Source organism: Vigna umbellata, chromosome 2 (assembly GCF_029865625.1).
Source record: "Vigna umbellata cultivar VRB3 chromosome 2, Vumbellata_1.0, whole genome shotgun sequence".
NCBI classification, from domain to species: domain Eukaryota; kingdom Viridiplantae; phylum Streptophyta; class Magnoliopsida; order Fabales; family Fabaceae; genus Vigna; species Vigna umbellata.
Window position 1 is genome coordinate 47,463,993 of NC_142166.1, and position 19,127 is coordinate 47,483,119.

Consider the following 19,127-nt stretch of genomic DNA (forward strand, 5'->3'; position numbering starts at 1 on the left):
AAAAAAAAACAACAAGAGATAAAAAAAAAAAAAAAAAAAACTAATGAAAACCCTTTCTCCTTCACGCACCCCTGTTTTCCCAACCTACCATCCAAACCCTTAAACAGCAAAAAAAAAAGAAAAAAAAGAATTGGGCTCACACATTTCAGGATGCACCTCCAATTTCATCCTTTCACCCGTGACAAGCAAAAAGTATTGGGCCCAAACAAAGGAGCCTCAATTTCACTCAACACCTCTGATTTTCGCCTTTGCACTCCTATTCTTGTCGGTTTGTTTTCTCTCGTTTTATTTTTAGCTTTTATTTCTCTATTTTTATTATTTGTTTGATTATTAGTTTTTTTTTACTGTATATAATCATTTGTATGATAACCCCACTCTTGTATATTGTATCTTATATTTTGTCGAATTTATTCATAAAAAAAAAATTAAAAAATGAAAGACAAAAAAAGAAAAAATTACAAATTACAAAAATATGTTTTAAAGGGTTAAGCACATGTGTGATCGCACGCATCGTCCTTGTGCTAGAAACCTTTTCTTTTTCTTTCATAAAAATAATAACAAAAACCAAAAAAAAATATTTTAAAGGTCAAGCACATGTGTGATCGCACGCATCGTCCTTGTGCTAAAACCCTTTTCTGTTTATAAAAATACCAAAAATATTAAGCACATGTGTGATCGCACGCATCGTCCTTGTGCTGAAAACATTTTGTGTTTATTTTGTAAAAAATACCAAAAAATATAAAATCTTCAAAAAACCAAAAACATCAACACTTTTAAACAACAAACAATCTTCCTAGCCAGAACTACGTGATCCTTGATTCTCCATCAAAAGTGGAGATACATAGGAGCAAGGCTAGACCTTGTCAGGTTCACTTTCCCAAAAATCTAAATTTATTCATAATCAATTTTTCAAACAAATTTCTCAAACAGTTTCAAAAAAGAACTACGGAACCCTGATTTCTCATTCTTAATGAGAATACGTAGGAGCAAGGTCAATCCTTGTCGGGCCCAAAAAAAATTAAAAAATACATTTTGTTTCTTTAGAATTTTATTTTAGGGGAAAGTTAAACATTTTGAAAACCACATCATATTCGCGTATTTAGTTAAAGGTACTGCCTTAGGGCAGGCGTTGTAGGGTGCTAATACCTTCCCTACACGTAACCGACTCCCGAACCAAGAATCTTAGTTTCGCAAACCATGCCTTATCATTTTATGGTTTTTCCGTAGTTTTCCAGAATAAACTATGGTAGCGACTCCAAACCTCTTTTTCAAAACCCCGCGTTTTATTTTTTCGGTCGTCGTCCCGTCGCGATTCCGGTTCCGACAAAGTCAATCATTTCCAGATCCATCACAAATTTTTGAACAAATCCATATCCCATTCAAACATTGGGCAACTTTGTTAATCTCACAATTTTTTCATCTGTATAGTCAAAGCTCATACCAAGACTAGGGCATCCCTTGTTGGGCCTCGCATGATCTTGGTTCGTCCTGAATTTCATAAATCTATTGGGACAATTTTTGATATTCTCACTCCCTGATTCATAACTTATTCCCTCACATTCCTTTTCTCAAACACCAAACTAGGGTAACCTTTGGGTATATCATATTTCACATTGACATTCACATATTATATCTTCATTGATGATTGTATGACGAATGATGTGCCCAAAAAGCCATCTCAGTCTCCTCTAAACCCTTCGAAAAATCTTTCTTACCATTTTAACCAGCTTCTGATATCAAGCATGTATACACTAGTATTTCATCAGAAAATGTCTAGCACACAAGCTTCATTTTGAACATTTGACTTTAGAATTTGACATCCATTGTAAAAAAGAAAATGAAGGTCTAAATCTTCATAAATTTGATGATTTCAAAGAAAACAAATTGACTCGGTAAAAAAAAAGTGTCAGTTTCATAATCTTCCATATTGGACAAAAAATCACAAGTCAACATCATGTACATATTTTCATAAACTTTGAATTTGTTTTCATGAATGTTTATCAAATCTTCTTCCTTCAAAAAAAACAAAAAAAAAAATCAAAAAATTTCAACATCTCAAAATTCAAAACAATCAAACATTTCATTTTCTTTCGTTGGTATCTTGGCCCTCTGCAAGGCAATGGTCAAGTCCAGATTTTAGTTTTTTCTAACGTCTCTCTGCTTGGCAATGGTCGAATTTAAGTTTCCTTCTGCAATATTGACCTTCTGCATGGCAATGGTCAAATCCAGGTTGTTGTTCTGCGATATTGACCCTCTGCAAGACAATGGTCAAATTCAGATTTTAGTTTGTCTAACGGCCTTCTGTTTGGCAATGGTCGAATTTAAGTTTTCTTCTGCGATATTGGGTGGGAGAACGAGGTCCTTGTGCTAAACACCTTTTCTCTTTTTATAAAAAATACCAAAAATGTTTTAAAGGTTAAGCACACGTGTGATCGCTCGCATCGTCCTTGTGCTAAACATCTTTTCTCTTTTTCTAAAAAAAAAATACCAAAAATATTTTAAAGGTTAAGCACGTGTGATCGCTCGCATCGTCCTTGTGCTAAAAACCTTTTTTGTTTATTTTATAAAAAATACCAAAAAAATATAAAATCTTCAAAAACTATAAACACCCATTTTGAACAAACAATCTTTCAGCCAGAACTACGTGATCCTTGATTCTCCATCAAAAGTGGAGATACGTAGGAGCAAGGCTAGCCCTTGTCAGGTTTATTTTCCCAAAAATCCAAATTTATCCATAATCAATTAAACAAATCTTTCAAACAATTTCCAAACAAATTTTTAAGCAGTTTCAAAATAACTACGTAACCCTGATTTCTCATTTTAATGAGAATACGTAGGAGCAAGGTCAATCCTTGTCGTGCACAACAAACTAAAAAAATATATTTTGTTTCTTTAGAGTTTTAAACATTTTTGAAAACCATATCATATTCGCGTATTTAGTTAAAGGTACTGCCTTAGGGCAGGCATTGTAGGGTGTTAATACCTTCCTTACACGTAATCGACTCCCGAACTTAGAATCTCATTTTCGTAGACCATGTTTTATCATTTTATGGTTTTTCCGTAGTTTTCCAAAATAAACTATGGTGGCGACTCCAAATCTTTTTTTTTTTCAAAATTCGCTCGTTCCTTTTTTCGGGTCGTCGTCCTGTCGCGATTCCGGTTGCGACAGATGACGACTCCATATCTCCAAGGGACAACTTTCTCATTTTTGTAAGGAAAGGGGATGGCACACGGATAACAAAAGACGGTTTTCCTTCAGTTACCGGTGCATGGGTGGTCCTAGTGAAACGAATTACCAATGGTTTCGGTAGAGTTACATCAGATTCTCCACTAGTTTGTGCAAACACTTCCTCATCCGTACCCCCACGGCATACTTGCATCAAATTTCTTTCAAGCAGGTCTTGCAGAATATCTTCTAATTATATGGAAGAAATATCTATTCACATGTACAAGATCAATTGTGACTAGCAAGTGGTATAAGGTGTTGGAGATGAATATGAAAAGGAAAGGTATGAAGTTGATGGGCTGTGGTCACGAGGTGATGATGATGATCACGGGTGTTGGAGATGAAGGTCTGAGGTGAATGGGTGATCTGTTAGAGGTGAGGAATCGGGAGTGAAAGCCGAGGGGTGGAGACGAAGAATGGGATGAAGATGATGGATGCTGTGAGGTCCCTTGATCTCCTTAAATTGGGAGAAAAACGAAAGTGTCGGCAACTTTCATTGGAGAGAATAATTAGTGGAAATGTTTGGTAAATGTCTCCATCACGCCTAATCTATGCTGCCAATGGTGAATTCATTTTGTTGGGATGATGATGTATCTCTTGGAGCTTTCCCTCTGTTGGACATCCCACTTCTCTATGAAACCATTTAAAACACGCCGCCACTGCTTTTTTGTTTCAGGCATATCTCCAAATCCAGGATTCTTTTTTTAGGCAATGACTTAGCTCGTGTTTGTTCTGGTTCAGAGTGCACTTCCTTGGTCTTCTATGGTTCAATCTTAGGTTAGCCTCAAGCTTTCGTTAAGCCTGAAATTGGGGAAAAATCAAATTTTCTCTTTTCCCTCACCTTCTCTTCTTTGTTCGATCAAGAAACTCTCTTTTCAATGGCTATGGTCACTACAATTGTTAAGAATGAAAACATTATATATACCTTGGCACGAATTAAAGGGTCGTAGATTTTAGGAGATTCTCTAAATTTGACCTCAGGAAAATATTTTCCATAATGAATAATCTTCGAGAGGGCCTGCAGATATCTTATGAAATAAAATAAAAATTTAATTATTTTTAATGTCCTTATTTATATAGAAACGTCTCAAATGTATCTTCTTTTCTTTGTTGCATTTCTTTGTTGGTTACCTTACCACTTGCTTTTTTTTTCTTCGTTGTGCGTCTTTTCTTTGCTGGTTGCACACGACTCTCGTTGATTTTTTTTTTTCTTTTTCTCGTCTCTGTGCATATAGAAGGTGTCCTTCAATTTCAAAATGTTGTCCTGATACCTGTACTATGTGTCAGCTTTTACAAATTTGCAAATTTTGTTGATTCTCTACTACTGCTAGGGCAAAAAACCGAGCCAAATGATTTGCAGAAATGTTAATGCAGAGCGCAAAACGTGTTTCTCTCTAGCCAACGTTCTTGTGGTTGGTAACAGGCTCACTGTTCAAAACGTTGCAGGTCTTTTTTGAAGTTGTTAGAATCGGTTAGATTACTGCCTAAATGCAGTAATCGTTTAATGTTGGTAGGGTTTTAAAGTTTTTGTTTTTCCCCTTTTTCCCTTGAACCCTGTATTTAGGGTTTCCCTTCTACCTTTCATACATAACACATAACCGAAGAAGAAACATCCATTACAAAAATAAAACTTGAGTTTTTTTTTTCTCTTACCAGTTTTCTCTTTGTCACTGCTTTGCTCCCACTTCTCCATAGATGAAGCTGCATTCTTTCGTTATAGAGGAATAGTCGAGGATTTTCTTTTTCTTTGATATACCATTTTTAAAAGTCCTCGAGGCAACTCCTTCTTCAAGAAATGCATGAGCACTTGTACCATTATTTAATTATTTAGAGTGATGATATAAAGTACTAGGCTGATGCGGATGATCGCACGAGTATTCATAAAATTATTTAATTTTCGAGATGAAAAGTATTAAGTACTAAGTCGATGTGGATGATCACACGAGTACTTATACCATTATTTTTTGTAGACAGTCTAGTAGGTTTTGATATCTGTTTTGTTTTCATTATATTGTAATATTTGTCATTTAATTGTAAAAGTTTAGATTTTTACTAAAATTTTATGAAATAGTTGGCAATACAATAATAAGTTTATTTTATATCACAAAATTAATCTTCTAAATTCTTTTATATTTTAATTTTTAATTTAAAAAACGTATTAGGTTTGCTCCCGCCTTTAGTCCATTAATTTGGCAGGATAGACGAGCTACACTAAAACAAATTGGTAGATTAAAATTTTCAACACCATTAGTTAAATTTTGATTAACGTTCAGACTGATTAACAAATCCTTACCCACTTTCTCACTCATAAATTCTCTCATTTTTATTTAATATAGTATAAAAAATGGGTCACAACAGCTATCATAGTAATATGAATTTGAAACGAAAAAAAAAACGTATATATTTCTCTCATCCGTGTATATATGTCTTTACAATACACGTATTAAATTATCAAAGGGCATTTGTTGGAAAAATAATTTAAAAGTCAGAATTTAAAAAAATATTAAAAAGGGCTATTATTTCTAAAGAAAGATGGTGGAGTTTATACCTTGATTTGATTATCATTATTCTGACACTTAAATTTTTTGAATTTGTATTTATTTGATAGTATTTTTATTTATTTTTTACTTTATTTTTTTTTTAAAATAATACAAAAATTTATATTTTTATGATTATTTTATTAGTATAATATATGTTAAATGAATATAAAAGTGTGTTACGAAATTATTACGAAATTCGCTCGCGAAAGCATTATATTATATTCCAACATCTTTACATTCTTTGTCCATTCTTTGTCGTTTATTATAGATAGATTGGAGAGAATATTGGTCCTTTCAATTTCTCATAAACGTAGAAATATATTCTTTTGTAATGTCGTTTCAATATATTATTTGAGATCATTCTAAAATATATTTTTCATTCTTTTAAAAAGGAGTATTGGTAATTAGTTCCATATTCGAAAAATAAGTAAAATAGAAATATAGGAATTATTGAGGATATTTATTGTTCGTTTCAATTTCAAGTTTGTTTAGTATTATTATTAAGATCAGTTATCGTACAATTAAAACCCTGTTATGGTTGTGTTTTTAAAAAGTGTTTTAGATTGTGGAAGATGAAAAAAAGATATTTACACTCTCTCTGATAGAAGAAATTATCTATAAAGGGAAACATTTTTTCACTGCTCTGATTCTCTTTTTGGAATGAAATCCAGTCCGAATGTAAAGTCATTCATTTTCATAAACCAAACTTTATAATAATTCAACAGGTTTAAATGATTACCTCGTGTATATATATATATATATATATATGAATTTTTGTTTAGTACTAGTTGAATTCTAAAATTGTAAAAATTATATAAATAAAATTTTATCCGTTAAATGGATAAAAACTGCACTAAGTTCAAGCTTAGGTGGCTCTACTTTTTCCTCTCTCCTGTTATCTTTTCTGTCATTTTTTTCTCTCTATATTCTAACGTCAAATCAAATCTTCTGATTAACATATTCTAAGACTCTTACTAATCAAATTTATATTAACGTCAAATCAAATTTTGTTTAAACTTTTATTAATTTCTAGGACTCTTACTTTTACCTATGATAATTATATATTATTTATACTTCTGTTTAACATATTCAATTAACTTAAGTTAGATTTTCATTCAAATATAAATAGTTAATACATTAAAAAATAGTGAAATTACGAAAAAATTCAACATTTAAATGTGTTTTAATTCCGATAAAAAATTTATAATTACATATGAAAAATTGTTAATACATACGATGGGTTGAATCTAGCAATAATAATTAGCATGACCTCACCAAATAATCTATCAACACTTTCTTTTTTGGTAAAACTCTTCCGACAAATACAAATATGTCTAAAAAATATTTAGCATTTTTATTCAATCACGGATTATTTTACGTAAATTTTAAAAAAATTCGTAACATGTTATTATCATGTCGCTTATGTTTCGCTTGAATAAACATAAAAAATAAAGAAGTGAAAAAAAAAATAAAAAACAAAGTTGTTTGGACTAAATAATATAAATTGAAATTAAAAGAAGGTAAAGTATATCATATATACAATACTTAATTGATTATATTTTTATATAATAGTAACAAAAGCCATTTATATATATAACATAATTTGATTATGTATTATTTTTTCATAGGTCTTTTTCATGTATAAAAATTGACATTCATCTATAGATCATATTTTTCTAATAATTATTGGTAAAATAATATATATTAACAGATTTTACAAATAAAAAATATCGATAAAATAGAATATATGGATGAACTTTAGGATTTTAATTATTGATAAAAATATTTCTTAATTATAAATTTATTGGTAAAGTTGATTGATAATTTATAAATTTTAACAGTAACGGATATTTTTATTGGTACATACTCTCAATAAAATGAAGTCAAATTTTTCACTTTAACTTTATCTATATTATGATAAAATTTATTGACAATTATATTTTATTTATCATTAATAAATATGTTTCCAATAAATTTAGTCGATAAATTGAGCAAAAATATTTTAGTTTTCTTGTGGTCAAAATTGTTAATAAAATTGTACATAATATATTTTTAAAATTTATTGATAAATAATTTAATAATTGAATTTTTCAAATTTTGTTAGTAAATTTTATCAGTAATTTTGTTGATAAATCATAGATAAAACAAACATAAAAATTTATGCTAAATATAACAAAATATTGGTTATAAAATTAAATAAAGATAAATTTTGTTTTTAATAACATTAAAATTTGAAGTGTATAAAAACATTAAATAAATTAAAACTAGCTCAAATTTTTCACTGTTATTATTGTTTTAATTTAAGGATATAATATTTTTTTATTGATATGAATAAATTATATCAATTATATAATAAGTAAAATGAACAATGTATCATTAAATGGGATGACCAATGAAAAATTTACTAAAATGTTGGAAATGTGTATTGTGTTTTATTATTTAGGCTTAATATCCTATTTTAACTGGGGACAAAATAGGGTATTAAGCCTATTATTTATGAGACACAATTATAAATAAATAAAACATGACTTTTAGTTAATGGTGAGAGAAATAGAAAAGAAAAACAAAAAGGTGATAGGGAAGAGCATAGGAGATAAAGAAAAAGTGGACCAACGTAAACGTGAATTTAACGCCGTTTTTATTCATTTAACGGATAGGATTTTATTCATACAATTTTTACAATTTTAGAATTCAATATCTTTATTTTTAAAATCGAGTACAAAATAAAAATTCGTCTTTTAACATTTTAAAAGACGAAGTAAGTATTTAACCCAATTCAATATTACAATAACAAGAATTTCCATGCATTGACAAGTACTGAATTTGCCCAACAAAATAGATCCAATATATATAGTATTATGGTGTGGCTATTAGTGAATCGTTCGGTATTCACGTGAAAACTGAAAATGAGAAGTGTACGAGTGAAAGATAAAATGGTTTCGTGCAACGTGGTAACCCACATGCATTGCTATATGTGGCACGATTTTCTTATTTTGTTTCTATTTTTCTTCTACTTTTTGTTTATCTTCTATTTTAAAACACCTCCATTTTCGAGGTTTGTTTCTTCTACCAATAATTAAATGCATTAAGGAGTCTTTTCATTCCACCATCATGCACAATTAATACTACTATTTCTGTCCCCTTTTGAGTGCCAAATTAATATGTTATTTAGTATGGAACTATTGACTTATCTAATAGAATATGACCAAAATATAAAAATGTTAATAAATAATATCGGTTACATAATTTTTTAACATTTTTTATGTTTATTCTGATATGTATTTTTGAGTGTCTTAGTTGTCTATATTTTATTTATTACTTCATTTGAGTTTAGGTTTACTAATAAAAAAACTCATTTATTATCACGAGAATGGTTTTATTTGTCTTTGATATTGTTATCACATTTTTTTTTACATGATAGTGAAACACTTATGCTTTAAGACGGTTGATGTTTAATTATTTTCTAAAATCATCATAAGTGAGTCGTCGAAAATATCAATAACAAAATATCATTGAATATATTTGAAAGTAATGAAACCTAAATGGTTCTCGAACATATGCGTTTCTTTATCCACATACATAAAAAGATTCATTAAAACAATATCAAGGACAAAGAAATCATTCACCACCATATCCATGATAGAAAGAGAACACAATGATACCAATGAACCCAAACTCAAAGAAAGTATTAAATGTAGTGTAGAGAGTTAATAGACTCGTAAATGTATCATATAATCGGTCACTCATAAATAATAAAAAATGTTATTATTTATTATTAATACTAATAAAAAAATGATAGTTTGTTATCTCTTTTAACTTTTCTAAGCTTATATATGTTAAACATCGAATTTCTAAAATATATAAAGTATTTTAAAACGTAAAAAAAATAATACATGTTCTTTTAATTAAATGTAATTTATGACACATTTTGTTTCAAGTCTAATTTAATGGAGATAAAAGTTTTCAACAAATAATGAACAACCAAAAATGGCTAGACACACAAAAAGAATATACATGTAATCAATTATATCTACCCATGTTAATCAAAAGTAGAAAAGGTTATGTAAATAAAAATAAGTAAGTTCTTAAACAAATTAATCTGAAGCTTGTTGGGCATAAGATATTAGGTGCATCTAAGCACTAGACACATTTTACCAAGTATTTTTGGCTATAACAAAGCATGTGCAAAGGCCATATATAATCTCTCATTTACTATTGTTACAGGTAATTTCTTTTGGCTAACACGTTTATGTTGTTGTCGTTCATAGATGCAAATCATGGTTTTAGATTGTGTACTTTTTTTGCTTAGTTAGGTTTCATTGTCCATCTTCTCTCGTCATTTCAGCCTTGTTTAGCCCATTGCATATGCATTAATTGCATCAGGAATTAACAAAACATACAACATACACGTTTTTGCAAAAGACACTGGTACAATGGTTGAAAATGAGGTTCAATAATATGATTTTCAGCTCGTGCCAACTATCCTCTAGACGTTAAAATCATTTAAAAAAATTATTCTAATAATGACTTTTATGCATACGATACATAACATGCATTAGCAGAGAATAAAAAAAATGCAAAATTTCAAAAACTAACACATAGTACAGGTATCAAATCAACAATGAAAAACACATTTGAAGGACATCTTCTATACACACAGAGGCGAAAAAAAAAACAGCATGGTAAAAGAATCAACAAAGAAAAGACACACAAAGACGAAAAAGATACAAAAGAATGTATATACAAACTAAAATAAAAAACCAAAAAATCCTTCATAAAATTGAAAATTAAAATTGAGTATATTAGAATCGATTCTCACTAGAAAAAAATTAATTATTTAATATTGATATCATATACTTATATATATATATATATATATATATATATATATATATATTAATTATGAATGGGTGGAAGAATCAGACTTTTTCGAATGTAATAATTATGCTTTCCTATGTATTGTACATAGTTATTATTAATAATAGTATAATTATATTATTAGTATTAATATTGTTGTTAATAATGATAATAATAATATTAACAATTATAATATTAATAATATTATTATTACTTTTAATAATAATATAATAGTTATTTTTTATTTAAAATTAAAACTTTAACATACATATAAAATTATTTTCTTTTCTTATATATATATATATATATAATTAATTAATTTTTATTTTATCACACACACACACATATATATCTATTAATAATTATTGTTATTATTATAATTATAATAATACTATTTTTTGTAATTTTTAATAATAATTTCAATTCTATTTTAACATGTCTTCTACTATTTATATCATATTTATTTTTATGGATAAAATAATAAATATATCTAATTTTATTTATTAAAATATTTTTTAATTTATCATACCAGTTATTTTATATAAAAAAATTTATAAGTTTTTTCTTCAAATTCCATTATCCATTTCTTTAAATATTTTAACCCAAACAATATATGAATTCCTTTATTCAATTTCCTTCTAATTATCTTCTCAATCCAAACACTACTTTAATAAATGAAAAGTAAATTTAATTTTTAAAAAATACAATATTTTAGATATTAAAAACATCTCATTTTAATATTATACATTCCTCTTTATTTTATTTTTGGGTTCTAATATATATTATTTTTAAAAACTATGTGTGAAGGTGAGACCAGAGGACACATGCGTCTTTCCGGTTTCTTTCAAGCAAACTACAAACATTTTAATTTTCATCTGAGACAAAGTCAGAGTAAAAAAATAGTGATTTTCTATTTATACCCTCTCCATCACGCAGCAAGCATTTCATTTCAATTCCTGCAAATTGTACCTGTTGTTCAGAGTTTACACTCCCACTCACACTATAGAGTAGAGTGAGTGTAGAAAACCCATAAACCCTAGCTTTATTCTCGTTCCAGGAAACGCATTGATTGGAATGGGTCACATCGGTTCCAGCAAGGATGGCACAAAGGCAGGGATGGCGACCGCGATGATGGATATCGACGGTGACAGCGGCGACGATGACCTCGGTGACCTCGACCCGACCAACGCCGAAATCCTTGAAGAATTCGGCGGAGAGGACGCATTCCGGTACCACTGCAAGAAGTTCTCGATGCTGTTCTTTGAGGAGTACGGTCTGATCAGCCACCAAATAAACTCCTACAACCACTACGTCAACGTCGGCCTCCAGAGAACTTTCGACGGCTTCGGTGACTTGGTCGTAACGCCCGGCTTCGACCCTTCCAAGAAGGGAGATAACGAGCACTACCGCTACGCCTCCATCAAGTTCGGCAAGGTCAAGCTCGACAAGCCCATGGTCTGGGGCGGTGAGTTAAACAACCAGGAGTTGAAGATGCTTCCGCGACACGCGCGGCTTCAGAGGATGACCTACGCGTCGAAAATGAAAATCTTAGTCAAAGTTCAGGTAGGGAAAATAGAGTGCTGGTGTTGTTTTATTGTGTGTGGGTAATGTAGATTTGTTACCTTTGTTATAGCAATTTATGATGTGTGTTTGGGTGGAATTGTAGGTGTATGTTCCGAAGAAGATTCGGAGTGATAAGTTCAAGACTGGGAAGGAAGAGTTCCTTGATAAGGAGATTCTGACGGAAGACGAGAGCGAGATCATCATTGGCAAATTGCCTGTCATGGTCAAGTCGGATTTATGTTGGATGAAAGGTGAAAAGGATGATTGTGAATTTGACCATGGAGGTTATTTTCTCATAAAGGGTGCCGAGAAGGTTGGTTTGTACTTAATTTTTAACGATTTTTAGGTTGACTTTAATTTCTTGTTTTGATTTTGTTGGCCTTTATTTTTGTTGAGTTTTACAATAACTACTTTTAAAATCATATTTAGCAAATTTTCTGACTGAATGGAAATTTTTCTCTTGATCGTCATTGCGTGTTTTCGATGCATTTCTTTAATGTTTAGGGTGTGTTTAGTGATATGAATTTGTTTCCTGTGAAAAATCGTCGCAGACTTTTATTGCACAGGAGCAACTGTATTTAAAGAGGCTTTGGGTTATAAACAGTCCAGGTTGGATGATTGCCTACAAGTCACAGATGAAGAGAAATAGGATGGTTATTAAACTGGTAGGCAATTCTAGGAATGAAGGAGGGGAGAATGGAGACATGTTTCTTACTGTGTATTTTTTATCTGTTGAGGTTCCTGTGTGGGTACTATTTTTCGCACTTGGTGTCGGATCTGATAAAGATGTTGTAGATCTCATTGGCTGTGACAATGATGATGTTAGAATTCAGAATATTCTCCTTGCGTCTGTTTGTGATGCTGATGAGAAATGTGGCGCATTTCGGAGTGGTAGGAATGCAGTTCAATATTTAGAGAAGTGTATAAAGGGTGTCCAATTTCCACCTCCTGAGTCTATTGAGGAGTGCCTTGAAATTTATGTCTTTCCTGGAATCAGCGGCTTAAACAGAAAGGCACGTTTCCTTGCATATATGGTGAAGGGTCTCTTGCTGGCTTATACTGGCCGCAGAAAATGCGACAACAGGGATGATTTCCGTAATAAGAGGCTTGAATTGGCCAATGAACTTCTTGAGCGTGAGTTGAAAGTGCATATAGCACATGTTCGGAAGAGAATGTCCAAGGCACTGCAAAGGGATCTCTATGGAGATAGAGATGTACGCCCCATTGAGTATTATGTTGATGCGTCAATAATTACAAATGGTTTGCAAAGGGCATTTTCAACCGGAGCATGGTCACATCCGTACAAGAGGATGGAAAGGATCTCTGGTGTGGTTGCAACTGTTGGGCGCACTAATCCCTTACAAACCATGGCTGAGCTAAGAAGAGCAAGGCAGCAAGTTCAGTACACGGGAAAAGTTGGGGATGCTAGATATCCGTAAGTAACTTCAAGCTGTTATTATTATTTCCTTTCTTCATTTATTCTGTTTGCTGCACAAAGTTATGGCTTATTCTTTTCCTCTCTTTTTTCTTGCTTTAATTTATTATAGCACAAGTTTGTGGTTGCAGGCATCCTTCTCACTGGGGCAAGGTTTGTTTTCTCTCTACCCCAGATGGTGAAAATTGTGGACTAGTAAAAAATATGGCTGTCACGGGACTAGTAAGCACTGATGTATCTAATGCATCTGAATCTATACTGCCTACATTGTTGGATTGTGGGATGGAAGAACTTGTCAATGATACTAAAACTCATCTGGGAAACAAAGACAAAGTCTTCCTAAACGGTGATTGGGTTGGAGTGTGCCCTGATTCCAGTTGGTTTGTGGCTGAGCTACGAAGTAAAAGACGAAAAAATGAACTGCCCCATCAGGTTCACTTTTAATGTGTTTTGTATGCTCTACTAGTCACATTTTATATATCTTTTGGAACTTGCTTTTAATTTGAGCCATGAATGGATTATGGATCTCGCCTTATGGGCAAAGGCTTTTGCTATCGATATTAAACATTTATAATTTCGGCTATAAACCATCAAATCTAGTAAAGGTCAACAGGTTTTACAGTTTAATGCATGACAACCTACCGCACAGATGATGTATCAACAAAAGATATAGTTACTATTTAAGCATTTGGAAACTTATGTCTAGATTGGCTAATAATTTTGTAGCTTAGTTTATGTCAATGTGAGAACTGTGATTGTCAATGAGTAACATGTGGTAAATTCTTTACCTGCGTCACATGATTGGTTTAACTGTTTGGACACTCTTTTCTATGTGAATGATGCTATTGTTTGAAGACACCTTCCTCTGTTGGGTTTTCAGTTGTCTATCTCTTTGGGCAACCATAGCTAGCTGTTTCTATCAGGCCTTATGAACTTTTCATTCATGTGATTATACTGTTGCTGCATATCCTATCATTAAGTTTATTGGGGAACATACTTTTTGTCAAACATCTACTCTCTCACTCTCTTCATAGTGGTATTTGCAATACTTCCAGCACGAGGTAGTTTTGTTGATTCTATTTCTTTTGAACCTGGTGATTACTACTTTCCATTGCAGGTGGAAATCAAGAGAGATCAATCTCAACATGAAGTGCGTATATACTCTGATGCAGGAAGGATTCTACGTCCTCTTTTAGTAGTTGGTAATCTACTAAAAATTAAAAGATTTAAATCAGAACGTTATTCTTTCCTTACTTTACTGGAAGAAGGTGTTGTTGAGCTAATTGGACCTGAAGAAGAGGAAGACTGCTGTACTGCCTGGGGCGTTCAGTATTTATTTGGAAAAGAGGGGAAAAGATCTGTCAAGTACACGCACTGTGAACTTGATATGTCATTCTTATTGGGTTTAAGTTGTTCACTTGTCCCATTTGCCAATCATGACCATGCAAGGAGGGTGCTCTACCAATCTCAGAAGCACTCCTCACAGGCTATTGGCTTTTCTACTTTAAACCCGAATATTAGAGTTGATACTTTGTCTCATCGGTTACACTATCCCCAAAGGCCCCTTTTTCAAACAATGACTTCAGATTGTCTTGGAAAACCAACTTATCCACTGGGTCAAAGTAAAATACATCCAAAGGCGGAATTCTATAATGGGCAGAACGCAATTGTGGCTGTCAATGTACATCTAGGATACAATCAAGAAGATTCCTTGGTGATGAATCGGGCTTCATTGCAGCGTGGTATGTTCAGATCTGAGCACATAAGGAGTTACAAATCTGAAATTGATAATAAGGATTCTTCAGAGAAGAAGCGCAAACCTGAAGGCAATATAAATTTTGGAAAGCTTCAAAGTAAAATTGGTCGAGTTGATAGCCTTGATGATGATGGCTTTCCATATGTTGGGGCAAATTTGCAAAGTGGTGATATTATTATTGGGCGGTGTGCTGAGTCTGGTGCAGACCATAGTGTGAAGTTAAAGCACACTGAAAGGGGTTATGTACAAAAGGTTGTGCTGTCTTCAAATGACGAGGGGAAAAATTTTGCTGCGGTTTCATTGAGACAGGTACGTAACTGGTGACCACCAAAGTACATTATCAAAGATGCTTACGTCCGAAACTATAGGAATGGGCATACTTTAAGTTGTGCATCATCTGAACGTGGATGTTTTATGTTAACACAACTGAAAGCCAACTTTAATTTGATCACTGGATAAATATGTTATTTACTAATTCTGCAGGTTCGAAGTCCAGTTCTTGGTGATAAGTTCTCCAGTATGCATGGACAAAAGGGTGTTTTGGGATTTCTGGAGTGTCAGGAAAATTTTCCTTTCACTAGACAAGGCATTGTTCCTGATATAGTCATTAATCCGCATGCCTTTCCCTCGCGACAAACTCCTGGCCAACTCCTAGAAGCTGCTTTAGGAAAGGGGATTGCTTGTGGTGGTAAACTGAGACATGCTACGCCTTTCTCCACTCCTTCTGTAGATGCCATTACTGACCAGCTTCACAGGTATAATTTGATCGTACTATTTAGTTTACTTCAAATGCAGTTTTTACTATACTATATGGTGTATATTATGTGACCCATTGTTTAGACGATGAAGTTGCATTTCAGCTTCTGCTCCTGTTTACTGTATGACTTTCTCTTATCTGCCTATAATGTATTTGATTGTCTACTGTCTGTGCTCTAGTGTTGCTTTAAAATTATCAAGTATTTTACCTAAATTCATTCTTAAAGCTGGTATATATTATATTCCCATTGTTTTACTGAGCCCACACCCATGTTATGAGGATATGGCAGAGCTGGGTTTTCAAGATGGGGAAACGAGAGGGTATACAATGGAAGGACTGGTGAGATGGTCCGATCACTCATTTTTATGGGACCAACGTTTTACCAACGTCTGCATCATATGTCTGAAGACAAGGTGAAATTCCGCAACACCGGTCCTGTTCACCCTTTGACCCGACAGCCTGTAGCTGACAGAAAACGATTTGGAGGTATCAAGTTTGGTGAAATGGAGCGCGATTGCTTGATAGCTCATGGTGCTTCAGCCAACCTGTATGAACGCCTCTTTACACTCAGTGACTCGTCTCAGATTCACATCTGCACCCAATGCAAAAATGTTTCAAATGTGATCTTGCGGCCAGTCTCTGGTGGCCGGAAAGTACGAGGACCTTATTGCCGCCACTGTGAATCCGCTGATGACATTGTGGTTGCCCATGTTCCATACGGAGCAAAATTGTTATGCCAGGAGCTCTTTAGCATGGGCATAAATCTTAAATTTGAAACCCAACTTTGCTAGACGGAACTATTAACATGTATCTTTTGTTCATTTCCTTGACTTTGTTCAGTGTAGATATCACTTGATGTTTTCTTGAATGCTTTAGTCAGATATAGGACTATATCATCATATCCGAGCTTTAATTTCTTTTAGTATATACATATATCACTTTGATTTGTGCATGTTTTCTTGAAAACCAACTAACTGGGAGTATTGCTTGATATCCTGAGCCTGACCCGAACGTTGATTCGTCATCTCTTCTATAAGTCTTTCCTAGTAAACGAAGAGAACATTAAATCCCAAATTCAGGTTTCACCTGAAGTGATATGCTTGTAGTGTTCAGATGAATGATTTTTTAATCTGTAGATAAGCCTCTTGAGTAAATGTGCAATAAAATTTAAGATTAAAATATACAATCTAGTTCAATAATAAATAAGAATGTATGTTTCTCTTATATGTTAAAATGCAAAACCAAAAAACCTTAAATAAGTTTTGGATTTATCCTATATTTGTATTCTATTAGTCTCCTTGTAAACTAAACCAAAATTCAGGTTTCACTTGAAGTGATACGCTTGTATAGTGTTCAGATGAATGATTTTTTACTATGTAATTAAACCTCTTAAGTAAACGTGTAATAAAATTTAAGACTAAAATATGTGATCTAGTCAATAATAGGTACGGATGCATGTTTCTCTATACGTTAAAGTACAAAAATAAAAACTTTAAATAAGTTTTGGATTCCTCCTGTATCGGTGTTCTAGCCAAGAGGTATGGAGAGTACTCGGTGAGAGTTCTCCCCTTTTCTTTTGTCTCTCGTGTGTCTTTATTTTTATTATTCCCTACCCCTTTAGCTTCTAGCATGTCAATCTTTAAAACGTCAAATCGAAAATTACCTTAATACCTTTAAACTTAATAATCAATCAACATTTGACCTAATGACTTAATCGACATATAACCTACAACTACAAAGTCAAGTCCCCTGTTCTTCAGTCTAAAAGACTATGAAGGTTATAAAATATGAAGAAACCATTTATTCATCAATGGGTATTCAACTTAACAATGTGATCGACATTTTACCTATCACTATAATTTGTGTCTTTTTCACAATAAAATGGTTTCGTTTCGGTTAATGAGAATGTTTTTTTTTTTTGCATTTAATTTAATGTGGTTATTTTGCATCAAAACAAAGGAGAAACGAGAATTGTTGTCAGACACATGTTTGATATATTATTATTGTATTGCACTCTCTCTCTTTATTATAACTAGCATAAAGGTGATAGGATTTAATGAATGGGTGTTGTGGTTGATGATGAGATTAGTTAATGCATTGGTGGTTACAAAGTGAATTTTTGTTTGAAAGTGTTACATTTTTATAGCACTTGAGGTGAACACGACTTGGCAGTGTTAGATTTTGCTACACTTGTACAATGACTAAATTGTTTTTATTAAGATGGTAAATTAGTTTGTGAGTATGTTTTAAATTATATCGAGATAATCATATTGATAAGTTAAACCTAGATAAGTGGTCATATTTTAAGTTAAGAGATATATTAAAAGAAGACTTCAAAATGTAGGTTATGATAACTAAAGGATGAAGACCTGTGAATGAGACACTTAAAAATAAAATAAAAATTATATTAGATTACTAATTTCATCATTATACAATTAAGTTATTGGTTGCAGATGTTGGTTAAAACTATGCCAAAAGTGAAGAGAATATAAATTATAAAAAGTTAGAACATTGTGAAAATATTTATAATGTTAGAAAACTGTGAAAATATTTATAATGAGGACTTTAAAGACGAAATCATAAATAAGAGAATAATGAATTTGATGATTCTCATTAATCATAAATTATTATTATTTTTTTTAAAAAAAGGAGAATAACAAATTATAACTAAAAAAAATGTAAATATATATTTGACCTAAATGATGGTTTTGAAGGGGATCAAGGTAGGAAATCAATCTTTAGAGGTGAAAAAAATGTTAGCTCTAAGAAAATAATTAAATAAAGATTTTGAATTCAAACTTGGTATGAATTTTGCATCTTTGGATGAATTCAAAGAAGAAACAACACAGCATGAACTTTTAAACGGAAAAGACATTAAACTTAAGCCTAATAACCAAATAAGGATTAAGGTGAAGTGTAAGCAATAAAAGTCTTTTTTTTTTTTATGTACTATAGTTGAGTTGGTAGAGGTATATTAAAATATACAAGTCGAA

At 31.9% G+C, this 19,127-nt stretch overlaps 1 protein-coding gene across 1 annotated transcript; it reads left to right on the top strand.

Moving 5' to 3' along the window:
* Positions 1 to 11,437: 11,437 nt before the first annotated feature.
* Positions 11,438 to 17,086, top strand: LOC124840091 (DNA-directed RNA polymerases IV and V subunit 2-like). Its single transcript, XM_047316082.2, has 7 exons — positions 11,438 to 12,186; positions 12,290 to 12,499; positions 12,738 to 13,621; positions 13,753 to 14,053; positions 14,739 to 15,686; positions 15,861 to 16,132; positions 16,424 to 17,086. Exons 1-7 carry the CDS (start codon positions 11,698 to 11,700, stop codon positions 16,923 to 16,925), a joined length of 3,606 nt encoding a protein of 1,201 aa, XP_047172038.2. The 5' UTR covers positions 11,438 to 11,697; the 3' UTR covers positions 16,926 to 17,086.
* Positions 17,087 to 19,127: the final 2,041 nt, after the last annotated feature.

What these genes read in the sequence shown, in the direction of transcription:
- LOC124840091 (XM_047316082.2), top strand. Translation starts at nt 11,698, where the DNA reads ATGGGTCACATCGGTTCCAGCAAGGATGGCACAAAGGCAGGGATGGCG. An exon ending in AAATCTTAGTCAAAGTTCAG is followed by an intron (nt 12,187 to 12,289) that starts GTAGGGAAAATA and finishes GTGGAATTGTAG; the next exon opens with GTGTATGTTCCGAAGAAGAT. An exon ending in GTTGGGGATGCTAGATATCC is followed by an intron (nt 13,622 to 13,752) that starts GTAAGTAACTTC and finishes TTGTGGTTGCAG; the next exon opens with GCATCCTTCTCACTGGGGCA.